General features: G+C 46.1%; 1 protein-coding gene across 3 annotated transcripts in view; it reads left to right on the plus strand.

Moving 5' to 3' along the window:
• The window catches only part of CSNK1G2 (casein kinase 1 gamma 2), a 56698-nt gene that overhangs the window by 26942 nt on the left and 13205 nt on the right, over nucleotides 1-16551 (plus strand). For all 3 annotated transcript variants that reach the window (XM_083421726.1, XM_083421725.1, XM_083421727.1), the window contains exons 3-6: nucleotides 10638-10678; nucleotides 10962-11031; nucleotides 13905-14053; nucleotides 15131-15365. In XM_083421726.1, coding sequence (XP_083277852.1) covers nucleotides 10638-10678; nucleotides 10962-11031; nucleotides 13905-14053; nucleotides 15131-15365 — 495 coding nt within the window. The remainder of the gene's footprint in view (nucleotides 1-10637; nucleotides 10679-10961; nucleotides 11032-13904; nucleotides 14054-15130; nucleotides 15366-16551) is intronic.

Consider the following 16551-nt stretch of genomic DNA (forward strand, 5'->3'; position numbering starts at 1 on the left):
TGATGGTCAAGTATAAATCCCGATCTGGCAGGCTTACAGTCAGGGTTGTCTTGGAAATTATGGTTCCACAGTGCATGCCAAATCATATATAAAGTGCCCTCAGGTTCTAGGCCTTGTTGAAATCTCAAATTGCGCATGATTTTCTCCATTACAGCTACATTAATAATAATAATTTTATTATTTATATTCTGCCCATCTACTGTATTGCTCCAGCCACTCTGGGCGGCTCCCAACTTAGTATTAAAAACACAAGAAAACATCAAGGATCAAAAACTTCCCTATACGGGGCTGCCTTCTGATGTCTTCTAAAAGTCAGTTCTTTTATCTCCTTGACATCTGACGGGAGGGCGTTCCACAGGGTGGGCGCCACCACCGAGAAGGCCCTCTACCTGGTTCCCTGTAACCTCGCTTCTTGATTGGGGTGGAGACGCTCCTTCAGGGCCGAGGCCGTTTAGGTCTTTAAAGGTCAGCACCGACACTTTGAATTGTGCTCCGAAACGTACTGGGAGCCAATGTAGATCCTTTAGGACTGGAGTTGTATGGTTCAAGTCACCAGTCTTGCTGCCGCATTCTGGATTAGTTGTAGTTTCCGGGTCACCTTCAAAGGTAGCCCCACATAGAGCGCATTGCAGTAGTCCAAGCGGGAGATAACCAGAGCATGCACCACTCTGGCGAGGCAGTCCGCAGGCAGATAGGGTCTCAGCCTGCGTACCAGATGGAGCTGGTACACAGCTGCCCTGGACACGGATTTAACCTGTGCCTCCATGGACAGCGGTGAGTCCAAAATGACTCCCAGGCTGCTCACCTGGTCCTTCTGGGGCACAGTTACCACTTTCAAGACCAGGGAGTCCCCCACACCTACCTGCCCCCCAGAAACAACACTTCAATCCGTTAGCCGCCATCCATCCTCCAACCGCCTCCAGAGACTCACACATTCCAGAGTTAGCATCTGTTGCAAGATTTCGGGCTGTTTCCCCGTTGAGTTGCAGTTGCCAGTCAAACTGCCCAGATCATTCTGTTGCGGCCACCGCAGCCGAGGTTTCAGGTGGCATTTGGCAATTAGCTTGCGTATCTGAGTTTCTAACGCTGTGATCCTGCCGCCTAGCTGAGCACCAGCAATGTTTGCAGACCCTGGCAGCACCAGTCTGTTTCCGTGGCATTATTCGTCCCGGGTGCCAGCTGGAGAGTAGCCCCTCTCCATTGCTCTGCTGCTAAGGCTATATTTTCCGCTACATCCTCCCAAATGCCAGGGATTATCTCTCCTCCTTTATCCTCCGCCGCCCGCAGGCCAAGCCTCTCGTTCCGGCCACCCCCTGGCAGACAGACAGACAGATCTCCGCTCAGCTGGAGCTCCCACCCTCTGGTTTATTTATTCTTTGCTCCTGCATTCACTCCACCCAAGCCCAGATCCATAGCTGCCAACGTTTCCCTTTTTTTCAGGGAAATTCCCTTATTCCGAATAGGATTCCTCGCAAGAAAAGCGAAAAGTTGACAGCTATGCCCCGATCAGATTTCCTTTTCCGAGTCATGTTCCTCAAAGACGTCCAGAGGAGGGCAAACAAAATGGTCAGAGGCCTGGAAACGATGCCTTATGAGGAACGGCTAAGGGAGCTGGGCATGTTTAGCCTGGAGAAGAGGAGGTTAAGGGGTGATATGATAGCCATGTTCAAATATATAAAAGGATGTCACATAGAGGAGGGAGAAAGGTTGTTTTCTGCTGCTCCAGAGAAGCGGACACGGAGCAATGGATCCAAACGACAAGAAAGAAGATTCCACCTAAACATTAGGAAGAACTTCCTGACAGTAAGAGCTGTTTGACAGTGGAATTTGCTGCCAAGGAGTGTGGTGGAGTCTCCTTCTTTGGAGGTCTTTAAGCAGAGGCTTGACAACCATATGTCAGGAGTGCTCTGATGGTGTTTCCTGCTTGGCAGGGGGTTGGACTCGATGACCCTTGTGGTCTCTTCCAACTCTATGATTCTATGGTATTTTGAATGTTGCAATTGTCAGTTCCCCAACCCCGCAAAAACCCAGACTTGAAAGCAATCATAGAATCAAAGAATCGTAGAGGTGGAAGGGACCTCTGAGGGTCATCCAGTCCAACCCCCTGCAACGCAGGAATCAACAGCCCAAGCATCCATGATGGAGGGTCACTGAGATGTCTGTGGCCATGGAATTGAGCAGGACTTTTCACAAATCTGGGGTACCTGGGCAGAGAGCAGTGTTATTCTCTGTGCAAATTAAATTTCTGGAAACTCAAAAAGTTTGTAGACCTTAAAATAAGGCAGCCCACTGTGAATTGAGCTGAATTTTACAGAAAATGAGTTCTATCTGTGTGTGTCAGGAGGTGTCGGTGAACATATGCAAATTATATTTATACAGAATCAAAAGTTCCTGGAGCTTTTAGACTAAAGGCGTTCCACACAGTGAAGTAGCAGCCGCTGCGGAACTGTGTAGGATTTTTCAGAAGGGTGTCTGTGTTTGCAAGGAACACGGCTGTCTCTGCGTAAATTAAATTACTACAAAAGTTTTTAGACCTTAAGACTAAACGCACGAGACCCAGCAAAATATCCACAGGACTGAGCAGAGGAGTTGTAGTCGCTAATAATAATAATAATAATAATAATAATAATAATAATAATAATATTTATACCCCGCCCATCTGGCTGGGTTTCCCCAGCCACTCTGGGCGGCTTCCAACCGAATATTAAAAACAATACAGCATCAGACTTTTAAAACTTCCCTAAACAGGACCGCCTTCAGTTGTCCTTTAAAAGTAAAATAGTCGTTTATTGCCTTGACATCTGCTGGGAAGGCGTTGCACAGGACAGGCGCCACCACCGAGAAGGCCCTCTGCCTTGTTCCCTGTAACCTTACTTCTCACATAGTTGCTTTCTCTGTGCAAAACAAACTTTATGCAAACGGACGGCGTCATCCATGTTGCAAATATAGGTTATTACCCCTGTACTTTTAATTCCACTTCCCTTTTAATTTGCATACCTCCTTTCTATATTGCCCGGCCTATAGATTTGAGTTTCTAACAGTGCGGGCATCATATTTTTGTCCTATTTATTTATAAACACACACCCACACCCATTTTTTTTGGAAACCAGCTTTCTCCTCCTCCGGTGGTCGTTTCCAGTCTGTCTCCAAGGGCGGCCCCACGGGCAGAGCATTGCAGCAGTCCAGCTTGGAAGTGGCCGGGTGGCAAACCAGGTGGCCCCCTCCCAGCGCTGCTGGACTACAACTCCCACCGTGCAGTGTGGGAAATAGCAAAGGACAATGGGAGTTGTAGTCCACCACCAAAACCTCCATGCCGAGCACCCGAAATCCGTTTTCCCCCCAGGAAGGGGCAGAAATTGGCGGGTGCCCCAGAATCCTTTGCAACACAGAGAGGTTCTGTGGCCGTTTTATGGGGCGGATTGGGATGGGCAAGCAGGCAAGCGAATGCGGCAAAGGTACCGTATTTCTCGCTCCATAAGATGCACCAGACCACAAGACGCACCTAGTTTTTGTAGGAGGAAAACAAGAAAAAAAATATTTTGAATCTCAGAAGCCAGAACAGCGAGAGGGATCGCTGCGCAGTGAAAGCAGCAATCCCTCTTGCTGTTCTGGCTTCTGGGATAGCTGCGCAGCCTGCATTCGCTCCATAAGACACACACACATTTCCCCTTACTTTTTAGGAGGGAAAAGGTGAGTCTTATAGAGCAAAAAATACGGTATTTTGCCGCGTGGGAATTTCTTTCCGGAGAAGGCAGGGGGCACATGTCATATTTCCGCTTGGCGGCGGCAATGAGCCCCGGCGCGAAAGCTTCCCTCTGCCGGACACCCTTGCAATCGGACCCTCGAGGTCCGTATTCTTTCATTTCCTTTATTTTTATTTTTTAAATTAAATGCTTGGAACGCCTCTGGAACAGGAAAGGTCAGGAGGGATGCAAAGCCCTGACGCCCGGGAGCAGGTGCGAGAGAGGAGGGGGGGAGATTTGCACGTACGAAAGCCACAAGGACAAATTGTTTTGAGGGGGACAGCGAAGGAACGTTTGGCTGTTTCACCGTGACCTCAAAGCATTCCTTGCCCTCCGCTCGGGAAGGGACAGGCTGCCAGCTTTCCATGGGGCCATCAGAGAATTGGAAATTTGTCCCCCACCCCTTGACACATTGAGAAGCATCTGTTGACCGTGCAAAGCCTTCTGCTCTCTAGCAGAGGAGGCTGAGCGGAGCGTCTCTGTGTGAGTGGCTGTTCCTGAGCTGTTGCTCCTCTAATTAATTAATCAGTTTCGCTCCTTTAAAACGTGGATTTTTTAAATTAAAAAATTGTATTTATGCACTTATTTTTGTAACCCTGAAAAACAATTTGTATACTTATTTATTGCATGGTATATCAATAATAAGGGACGCGGGTGGCGCTGTGGGTTAAACCACAGAGCCTTGAACTTGCTGATCAGAAGGTCGGCGGTTTGAATCCCCATGACGGGGTGAGCTCCCGTTGCTCGGTCCCTGCTCCTGCCCACCTAGCAGTTCGAAAGCACGTCAAAGTGCAAGTAGATAAATAGGTACCGCTCCGGCGGGAAGGTAAATGGCGTTTCCGTGCGCTGCTCTGGTTCGCCAGAAGCGGCTTAGTCATGCTGGCCACATGACCCGGAAGCTGTACGCCGGCTCCCTCGGCCAGTAAAGCGAGATGAGCACCACAACCCCAGAGTTGGTCATGACTGGACCTAATGGTCAGGGGTCCCTTTACCTTTATATCATCAATAATAATGATAATGATAATAATAATAATTTATACCCCACCCACTCTGGGCAGCTTCCAACAGAATATTAAAATACAATAATCTATTAAACATTAAAAGTTTCCCCAAAAGCTTCAATTGCTTAATAAGTATTTTCTTAATGTTACTTTATTTTTTAAGCAGCATAAACTGCTTGGAGACTCCTTTTTGTTGCACCGTGCATAAATTATCTTTTTTAATTTTTTTAATTTTTTAATTTTTGAAAATATGACTTGCTGTCTATTCTTATGCTTCGTTTCATGTTTTGATTACTGTGCTCAGTAAAATGTGGTTTTGATGTTGTACACCACCCTGAGATCTTTTGATGAAGGGTGGTATAGTAACAATAACAACAATAACAATAATGATGGATGGTGGTGATATTTTTTATACCCCACCCATCTGACTGTATTGCCCCAGCCACTCTGGGCGGCTTCCAACATCTATAAAAACATAGTAAAACATTGCAAAACTACCCTATACAGGGCTGCTTTCAGATGTCTAAAGGTTGTATAGTAACTTATCTCCTTGACATAAATCTCCTTGAATAAATTACAGTGGTGCCCCGCAAGACGAATGCCTCGCAAGACGGAAAACCCGCTAGACGAAAGGGTTTTCCGTTTTTCAATGCGCTTCGCAGGACGAATTTCCCTATGGGCTTGCTTCGCAAGACGAAAATGTCTTGCGATTCTTGAGATTTTTTTTTCGCTCCCCACCCCCTTTTTCTAAGCCGCTAAACCACTAATAGCCTTTTAGCAGCTAATCCGCTAATCCTTTAAGCCTTTAATAGCCGCTAATAGCCGCTAAACCACTAATAGCGCTAATCCGCTAATGGGCTTGCTTCGCAAGACGAAAAAACCGCTAGACAAAGAGACTCGTGGAACGAATTAATTTCGTCTTGCGAGGCACCACTGTATTACAATTTATTTGATTTATATATCCCCCTTTTAAATCCCAGGACGGTGTACATTAAAAACGCATATGATGGAATCGTGATGTGTGTGTGCTGTGTAAAAATCACAATGCGGAAAAAATTGTGAAGCCAGCCAGTTCCTATACGTAGCTCCATCCTTATTTCAGACATTGTGATATATCGGTCTATCGCGATGTTTAGCTGGTGATATATCACAATGTTGAAAGCCAGATATCGCCCAGCCCTACCACTACCCCCTCCCCCAGCTTTAACAGGCCATAGATTAAATATCAGACCTTACCTGGAGTACTGTGTCCAGTTCTGGGCACCACAGTTCAAGAAGGACACTGACAAACTGGAACGTGTCCAGAGGAGGGCAACCAAAATGGTCAAAGGCCTGGAAACGATGCCTTCTGAGGAACGGCTAAGGGAGCTGGGCATGTTTAGCCTGGAGAAGAGGAGGTGAAGGGGTGATATGATAGCCATGTTCAAATATATAAAAGGATGTCACCTAGAGGAGGGAGAAAGGTTGTTTTCTGCTGCTCCAGAGAAGCGGACACGGAGCAATGGATCCAAACTACAAGAAAGAAGATTCCACCTAAACATTAGGATGAACTTCCTGACAGTAAGAGCTGTTTGACAGTGGAATTTGCTGCCAAGGAGTGTGGTGGAGTCTCCTTCTTTGGAGGTCTTTAAGCAGAGGCTTGACAACCATATGTCAGGAGTGCTCTGATGGTGTTTCCTGCTTGGCAGGGGGTTGGACTCGATGGCCCTTGTGGTCTCTTCCAACTCTGTGATTCTATGATTCTAAGTAAAGGCCAAAAAGGACTGCTTTTGCTTGGTACCTAAAGACATGTAATGAAGGCTCCAGGCAAGCCTCTCTGGGGAGAGCATCCCACAGACAGGGAGCCACCACCAAAAAGGCCCCACTTACGTGTTGCCTCCCTCTGAACCTCTTGGGGAAGGAGGGCATGTGTGATGGCCTGGGACTCGGAACCAGAGGAGTCTCAGTCCGCTCTGGATCCTTTGCCTCAGGCATCATCTGAACCAAGTCTTGGGCCTGATCCTGAAGAGTCCCATTCTGCACAGGTTCCCCTGCAACAAAGCACCATCTGGGCCGAGTCAGGGGCCTGAGCCTGCCCTGGCTCCAGATGCGAGGATGACCTCGTTGCCTCCAGCTGGGCCATCGCTTACAGCTGCTCCACTACCGGTTGGGTCAGGGGAGGCTGAGGCGGCCTCTGGGTCTAGTAACCCACCGACGTCTCCCGAGCTGCAGAGACTCAGGTCTGAGAGAAGGAGAGACCTGAGTACTCGCAGGAGGAGTGCTCACCTTCAGGCGAAACAGGGAGGTGAGTCGCTGGGGGATCAGGACCGGCCATTACCCCCACAAAGATAAAAGGCTGACGGACCCTGCCCCAGGTTGCGGGAGCAACATTGCTGTATTCTAGACCCTGTACCAGATCTAGCCTGGTTTCCTGCCTCATGTCCTGCCTTGGCCCTGTCGGATTGACACCTAGCAGAACCTTCGGATTCTGGACCGGACCTGGACTGCGATTCTCGGGTTACCCCGGGTCCAGCACAACATGTTATTATCGTTCATGGGATTTAGATTGTGCTTTGCCTCCTCAAGGAGCCCAACCAGGGCAAGCGGACACGCCGTATAAAAGCGAAAAACGCTCCAAACATTGCAGAAGCCGATTGCCATCTGCAAACTTTCCAAAATCAGGTTGCGGTGAAAAGCATTTTCCCCTCGGATGATCTCGGGGGGTTCCAGGAAGAGGCTTTCTTCCGCCACCCAATGCCTGGGTTAAACAGGGATGTTTTCAAATTCCCACGCTTCTTTTCCCTAAGTCTGGGGTTGTTCTGCTGGGCTTTGCTCAGCTCCGTTTAAGGGATTTCACGGACGCCCGCCCGCCTCCCGCAAAATAGATGGTGCAGAATAGTTGCTCACTTCTGCTCACAGCTTGTGTAAAATTGCCAAATAACTTAATCTTGCGTTTGCTTCTTTCCTCCTCCTGCCAAATCCATTTTCCTTTCATGCTGTGCACTTTTAGATTGTAAGCCCAAAACGCAGGATCTGTTTCTCTCTCTCCTCTTTTAAGTGGTCTGTAATCTACTTTGGGAGCTTTCCTTGGTGGGAGGAAACTATTTAAATAACTGAATTGGGTGCACATTGGATGAAGGAGAAGAATTCATCCAAGATGTCAAGAGTTTTTTCAGGCAGAACACTCTGACGAGTTACTTTTGAGGCAATTATGCCACAGGCCAAATGAAACAGAGGTATCAATCACACCCTTTACCTCTTGCAAGGATTACCATATTTGCGCACCATAGGACGCACCTATTTTGGGGGGGGGGGGATAAAGAAAAAATATTTTATTTTTATTTTTTAAAATAATATTTATTAAAAGTTTAAAAGTTACACAAAAAAGAAAAAAAGAGAAAAGAGAAGAGAAAAAAAAAGAATAAAAAGAATAAAAAGTTACATAGAAAAAAAGCAAAAAAACACAATGCATCAAAACACCAAAAAAAAGTACATCAAAAAAAAAAAACCCACAATGCATCAAAATCCTTATCTTTCATTAACTTATTTCCTCGACCTCCTCACACCTCCCATTTTTGTATTCCAGTTGTTAATTATATCAGCAAATCCTTTCCGTCTTTCACTGCTTTCTATCTTTTAGTTATCTTAAATTATTTTTACCTTATATTATCATCAAAACCTTAAAATTTATTTATACTTAACTCCTTGTAATGTTTCTACTAAAGTCATGTAATTTCATTCCAACATTTCCTAACATTCATTAATTTTACAATATTCCCCCCCCCCCAGGTGTGGGGCTGGAAGAACCAGGTCCGGGAACAGCGGGAAGGCGTGCTCCGCCTCCCCGCTGTCCCCCGAGCTTGTGGGGCTGGCGATGGGGAGAAGTGCGCTGAGCCCGGGACTGGAGGCAGCTCTGCGCCGCCATCGAGAGCTGGGCGGGACTTCACGCCTGGTTCCCGATGGCCGCGCAGAGCTGCGCTGAGCCAGGGACTGCAGGCAGCTGTGCGCAACCCTCGGAGCCGGTCTCCCGAGAGTTGCGCAGAGCTTCCTGAAGCCTGGATTCGCCCCATAGGACGCACACACATTTCCCCTTCATTTTTGGAGGGGGGAAAGTGCGTCCTATAGGGCGAAAAATACGGTATGTAATCTGAGGTGTGGAAGAAGAACAAGAAAAAAAAAACCTGAATACAGTGGTGCCTCGCAAGACGAAATTAATTCTTTCTGCAAGTTTTTTCGTCTTGTGAATTTTTTCGTCTTGCGAAGCACCACTGTGCATTGACAGTTTCCCATAGGAATGCATTGGCGGTTTAAAAAAAAAGGCGCAAGACGTTTTCGTCTTGCGAAGCAATCCCATAGGGAAATCCGTCTTGCAAAGTAACTCAGAAAACGAAAAACTCTTTCGTCTTGCGAGTTTTTCGTCTTCCGAGGCATTCGTCTTGTGAGGTACCACTGTATAATCAGGAAATTTTGAAGGCAATTGAATAGGATGACGCTAATGTATTCTTGGTGCAGAATGTGAATAAATATGTCAACTGGATTTAGTAACTGGAAACCCTTGTTTAAAAAAGAATTAGGAATATCAGGAGAATGTGTTGCACAATTTATGATCTTGAAAATATTATTTATATGAAAATACTTATACTTTTTTCCCAAAAAAAAGCAGTTTACAACAAAAATACAGTAAAAGCATACAAAAAACAAAAACCCACAACGGTTAAAACATGCATCAGTTCCACCTAGAACACCATTTAACCATTGTGGAAAAGATGTGTTCTTAACTGCCTACATAGGCCTGGCAGAATAGACAAGTTTTCAGCAGGTGTTGAATCTCAAGTGGCAGAGAGTTCCGCAGGGCTGGGCTGATAACACTAAAGGCTTAGGTTCCTTGTTGTCAAATGAACCTCAACAACCCTGGGAATGATCCAACGACGCTCCTGCAGGTAGTCTCAGCGATCCAGGTTGGGCTACGAGGGTTCAGCTGAGTCTTGAAAAACTTTAATTTTCAACCACCTATCTTATTTTTGGAATGGTTAAGTGTTGATAAACATTGCAATGAAACACCTTTTATTTATTGGATGTGAAAAAAGTGGGGGAGGACCACGGTACAGTGGATGCTCAGGTTGCGAACGTGATCCGTGTGGGATGCATGTTCACAACCCGCAGAATTTGCGACCCACATCTGCGCATGCGCGGGTTGCGATTCGGTGCTTCTGCGCATGTGCAAAGTGTGATTCAGTGCTTCGGCGCATGCACAAAGTGCAATTTAGCGCTTCTGCACATGCGCGATTGCCGAAACCCGGAAGTAACCCATTCCTGAAGCGTCTGTAACCCGAGGTATGACTCTATTTGTGGACAGAATATTATACAGTCATACCTCATGTTATGTTCTTTCAGGTTGCGTCCCGCGGTGACCCGGAAATACCGGAAAGGGTTACTTCCGGGTTTCACTGCTCGCTCATGCACAGAAGCACAAAATGACGTCATGCGCAGAAGCGGCAAATCGCAACCCGTGTGTGCGCAGACGCGCTGCTGTCAGTTGCGCTCTTTTCATGTTGCGAACGGGCCTCTGGAACGGATCCCATTCGCAACCAGCGGTACCACTGTAATCACAACAGATAGTGATATTTAAATTGAAAATTCCCTTTTTAAGAAAGCATTCGTAAGTGGGCTTATACCATCTTTTGCAGACATAGGTCTCTCACAAAGAATAATGGAGTCGGAAGAGGGGCCTCTAGAGTCATCTAGTCCAACCCTCTGCAATGCAGGAATTTTTTCACCCAAAAATTTCTGGGATTAACTGTCGTGGAATTTTCTAGTGTGGAGATCCTAAATTAGGATTTGCGTGTGTGTGTGTGTAATTGTCTCTTTTTTTGACTAAATTCTTTTCTTCTTTTTTAAAAAACCTTTCTTATAGGGAAGAACCTCTATACGAACGAATATGTAGCGATCAAGTTGGTAAGTGATGTTCCGATAATATGTTGATTCTCTGGGTTTGTCTGTTTTTAAACGGGTCTGTCTCTTCTTTCTCCCCATCCTCATCTTTAGGTGGGGACCATTGTTTTTCAAAATATATTATAATTTATTATTATCATCTGGTTGGCCACTGTGAGAACGGGAAGCTGAACTAAATGAGCCACTGGCCTGATTGAGCAGGCAGACTCTGATGTTGCCCCATTTGCACCCGAAAATAAAGGGATTTTTGCAGATCTCCATTCTCTCTTCCTCTTCCTCTCTCCAGGAACCCATCAAGTCCAGAGCTCCTCAGCTCCACCTGGAATACAGGTTCTACAAGCAGCTGGGAAATGCAGGTGGGTAGCGGGCTTGCACTTCTCACTCCCCAAAGGGGCTTCGGAAGAAGCCGTAATAAACGAAAATCTGCCCTTCTTCCCTTATGGGGGACACAAGAGCCCTCATAGAGTCCTTTGCAGGGTCTCGATCGGTCGGAGAAAAGAACAGAGGCCAACCAGAGAATATTGAGAAGCAAAGCAGCTCGTAAGCCTGGTCTTTATTGAATTATTTCAAGAGGGTGCCCCCTTCACACGCAGGAAAGGAGGAGGACCCAGAACAAAGGTGTGCCCGCCCTTATATAGACATTTTAAATTGCCCGCCCTGGAGTCCAAGACCATCCCCAGAGACATTATATCTACATCACAGAAAGGGCGGTCTACAGCAGAAATCTGAGTGCGTTGTATACCACCTGTCTGGCAGGGTAACTGTTAATGCTCACTTGATAGGATACCCTGGGCAGCCTGGCCAGTCTTTTGTAATGATAAATACTTAGTTCCTGAGCCAGGTCACAGACATTCATACACAGACATACCCTTAAGACAGGATTTGTCAAGGAAAAGACAACGGGGAGGCTTTTCCATTTTCCTTTGACCTTGCAGAGAACTCACTTGGTCAGTTTGGGAGTCAAAATGGTTTCAGGGCTGTTTTCCTGTGCTGCTTCAGACATGTGGTTTATATATTTATGTACATGTTTGCTTGGTACATTTATGAACATTTGTTATATATATATAAAGGTATAGGGATCCCTGACCATTAGGTCCAGTCACGGACGACTCTGGGGTTGATGCGTTCATCTTGCTTTATTGGCTGAGGGAGCCGGCGTACAGCTTCCGGGTCATGTGGCCAGCATGATTAAGCCGCTTCTGGCAAACCAGAGCAGTGCACGCAAATCCCATTTACCTTCCCGCCAGAGCGGTATCTATTTATCTACTTGCAATTTGACGTGCTTTCGAACTGCTAGGTTGGCAGGAGCAGGGACCGAGCAACAGGAGCTCACCCCGTCGCGGGGATTCGAACCACCGACCTTCTGATCGGCAAGTCCTAGGCTCAGTGGTTTAACCCAAAGCACCATTCGCATCCCTTGTTTTATATATATATATATAAATAAAACGCCTTAATCCCCCCCCCCAAAAAAAACGGGCACTAGTCTTTATGATGGTGCAAGGAGTGGCTTGGAAAGGATGTTTTGCAACACAGCCTCCGGAACAGCTGTAAAGATTTGAGACAGGTGTTTTCAGGGTGACCCTGGAGAAGACGGAAACTAAAAGACGATGGGGCTATTTCCCCGCCCCCCCAGTGTTGATTTTTTGACGTAAGCTGTGCTGCCGCCTTGCTCTTTTTCTCAGCCTTCACCTTCCCTGTCCGCAGGACGGGCGACAGTCGTGCTGGCCTACCTTACAATACATTTATTAAGCGTTAATAATATTGACAGTCTCTCTGCTGCTCCTATCCTTCTTCCCGTCGACGCCAGGCAGGGACGTTCCCTGAATTCAGTCCCTCCCAAAAATACGTTTGCTTAGGCAAGTCAACCCAGACCCATGTCAGACGTTGACATGTTTCAATCTCTCGTTAATTCTGCTGCTAATTTTAACGATCTCTTAAAGCCCAAAGCCTACTTTTAAACTCTCTTTCTGTCGATAACCTTATTGCTCCTTACGAAACTGCTCAGGTTTTGTTACAGCCAGCGGTGGGTGAATTCTTTTAGGTAGAAGATGTAAGTAAAAAATGAAAGAAGTCAATATAAAATAAAAGAAGTCGATAAAAATGAAACTGTGTGTTGATAGCCCTTAACCTTTTCACAACAGCACTTGGGGAACACACTGACTCAATTGTTAGTGAGATTACTATTTAACTTGTAAAATGGGACTTAAAAGTCCATTCTTTTTACATCATGGTCTTGGGGGCTGAATCTAGGCAGCGTTATAAACTCAGATATATAATAAGCTAGGTGCCAAACGTCGTCTCGAACCAGGGTTACAGTCGCCAAAACACAATGCCTAGTTGCGCTTTTTGGGAAACACAGCTCTAAAGTCTTATTTTCCAAATGATGGACTGACTGTGATGGATTCTCAGTTATATATCTGGCTAGTTCAGAGGACAACCTTGAGCCAGGTTAAGAGCTCTGAGAATTTAAAAGAAGAAAAGTCACTTGATCCAAAGACGGTCAACATATCTATTGGACTATTCTGACCTCTTTTTCATAATGGTGACTCAGACCATTCATAACGTAGTGGTATAATTCCCAACCATGAGAAGTGCAGTAGGGGAAGTGAAGAAAAGCAACAACAATTCACTATAATGTTGTTCACTGCTCCTGCTCGGGCTGCACAGAAAAAGCATTTTGGTTCCTGAAATTCATTCCGATTGTGCGGATAAAATATATTGGAGAGAATTCTACAGGAGGGGGTGTTGGTGTTTGAAAACAGTCCAGATCCAAGGATCCCCATTCTGGCACCCAGGCCTCTTCACCTGGTGGCCGATAGCCAGGTGCAAAATGTGAATTTTAGACGCTACTCACGAGGAAGCCTGCATTGTAGTAGTAGTAGTAGTAGTAGTAGTAATAATAATAATAATAATAATAATAATAATAATAATAATAATAAATTTTATTTATACCCTGCCCTCCCCAGCCAGAGCCAGGCTCAAGGCGGCTAACATCAATAAAATTTCAGTAAAAACATAATAAGAAAAGAAAAAGAAAAGAAATTAAAATGCAGGTTAAAATGCAATTTTAAAAAAACCCAAAAACCCAGAAAGTTCTCAGCCACGAGGAGCATCCTGGAAATTCAACCAATCTTGCACTGAACCGAAATTGTCCCTGACTCCGCTTTGCGTTATTCGTTTGAGAAGCTCTAGAGCTGTCGTCTGAACTGTCTCCCCCTTTTCTCCACAGAAGGGATACCTCAGGTCTATTACTTTGGGCCCTGCGGGAAGTACAACGCGATGGTCCTGGAGCTCTTGGGGCCCAGCCTGGAGGACCTCTTTGACCTCTGCGACCGGACCTTCACCCTCAAGACGGTCCTTATGATCGCCATCCAACTGGTGAGCAGAGAAGAACACCACCAACCTTTTTTGGAATGACCCCGTGCAACACACCCCAACACCCTTGCCAACTCTGTAGAGGAAGTACAGTGGTGCCCCGCAAGACGAATGCCTCGCAAGACGAAAAACTCGCTAGACGAAAGAGTTTTCCGTTTTGTGAGTCGTTCCGCAAGACGAATTTCCCTATGGGCTTGCTTCGCAAGATGAAATGTCTTGCGAGTTCTTGCGAGTTTGTTTCCTTTTTCTTAAAGCCACTAAGCCGTTAATAGCTGCTAAGCCGCTAATAGCCGTGCTTCGCAAGACGAAAAAACCGCAAGACGAAGAGACTCGCGGAACGGATTAATTTCGTCTATCTCCATTGTAGTACGATGCATGGAACACGTTGGCGACTAATAGACATACAATAATTACCGAAATAATTATACAGTGGTGCCTCGCAAGACAAAATTAATTCGTTCTGCGAGTTTTTTCGTTATGCGGGTTTTTTCGTCTTTTGCATGAGAGCCAAAGAGCGGCAATAGGAAAACGGGGCCTTATCTACAGTGGGTAGCGGGTACAGTGGGTAACCTGAGGCCCGGGGGCTGGATCAGGCCCAAACGCCTTCTCAATCCGGCCCACGGACAGTCCAGGAATCAGCGTGTTTTTGCATGAGTAGAATGTGTGCTTCTACTTAAAATGCATCTCTGGGTTATTTGTGGGGCCTGCCTTGTGTTTTTACAAGGGTATAATGTGTGCTTTTATTTAAAATGCATCTCTGGGTTATTTTGTGGGGCATAGGAATTTGTTCACCCCCCCCCCCAAAAATAGTCCGGCCCACCACATGGTCTGAGGGACAGTGGACCGGCCCATGGCTGAAAAAGGTTGGTGACCCCTAATGTACACCTAGGAGGAGAGGTTGACAAAAAGAAAAGAAAAACATATGTATTGGATATGCATATGTGAAACTTTTGAACATTTAATAAAATATAACTGGGGCAAATGCACAAACCTACAAGAAGCCCCAGTTTTCCAGGACACAGACCCTCAAGTGCTACTTTGCGCATGGCACAGAGGCTCTGGCGATTTTCCCTTCCGCAGATCACCCGCATGGAGTACGTCCACACCAAAAGCCTGATTTACAGAGACGTCAAGCCGGAGAACTTCCTGGTGGGGCGACCCGGGAGCAAGCGCCAACACGTCATCCACATCATTGACTTCGGCCTGGCCAAAGAGTTCATCGACCCCGAGACCAAAAAGCACATCCCGTACCGAGAGCACAAGAGCCTGACTGGCACCGCGCGGTACATGAGCATCAACACGCACCTGGGGAAAGGTGAGCAGGGGGAGACAGCCAATGGGGAGGGGGAGTCGGGTGGGGCAAGGAAAAGCAGATTCGGTATAGGGAACGGCTAAGGGAGCTGGGCATGTTTAGCCTGGAGAAGAGGAGGTTAAGGGGTGATATGATAGCCATGTTCAAATATATAAAAGGATGTCACCTAGAGGAGGGAGAAAGGTTGTTTTCTGCTGCTCCAGAGAAGCGGACACGGAGCAATGGATCCAAACTACAAGAAAGAAGATTCCACCTAAACATTAGGAAGAACTTCCTGACAGTAAGAGCTGTTTGACAGTGGAATTTGCTGCCAAGGAGTGTGGTGGAGTCTCCTTCTTTGGAGGTCTTTAAGCAGAGGCTTGACAACCATATGTCAGGAGTGCTCTGATGGTGTTTCCTGCTTGGCAGGGGGTTGGACTCGAGGGCCCTTGGGGTCTCTTCCAACTCTAGGATTCTATGTGTGGCAGAGACAGAAAGAGAGAGAGAGAATGTTGAAGGGAGCATTACTCTATGAATAGTGCCGCCATCTCTGAATCGCTGCCTCTGTGCCGGACACAGAAACTCTTATTTTAAAAGGGGTGTGTGTGGAGGAAAGCCTAGGCAGCGAGTGTAAATATACAGTGGTACCTCAGGTTACAGACGCTTCAGGTTACAGACTCCACTAATCCAGAAATAGTGTCTCAGGTTAAGAACTTTGCTTCAGAACAGAAATCGGCAGTGTGGCAGCGGTGGGAGGCCCCATTAGCTAAAGTGGTGCTTCAGGTTAAGAACAGTTTCAGGTTAAGAACGGACCTCCGGAACGAATTAAGTTCTTAACCCGAGGTACCACTGTATTCCGTGTTGTTCTTTGGGTTTTATTTAATTGTTTTAAAATATTTTTTTTATTAATTTTTACATATTAATTATCATTCATACAGCAAAACTTCATTTCTTATACAATCTTTTTGGACTTCCATCAGCCCCTCTGATGGGCCTCCGTTCTTATCACTTATTCTGCATTTCTTAAATTCCTATTGCCTTTAATTATCTTAACTAACAGCCCCCCTCGTTACCTTTTTTCTTGCTATATTTCAAATAGTCCAGCTTACAAAACTTCTCGCAAACCTACAAGCGTAATCTGATCATCACAATTACTTTCCAAATAATCCGTAAATTTATACCAGTCTTCTGTGAATCTCAGATCCCGCAG

This window comes from Podarcis tiliguerta (assembly GCF_965153285.1).
Source record: "Podarcis tiliguerta genome assembly, chromosome: 18".
Taxonomy (NCBI): domain Eukaryota; kingdom Metazoa; phylum Chordata; class Lepidosauria; order Squamata; family Lacertidae; genus Podarcis; species Podarcis tiliguerta.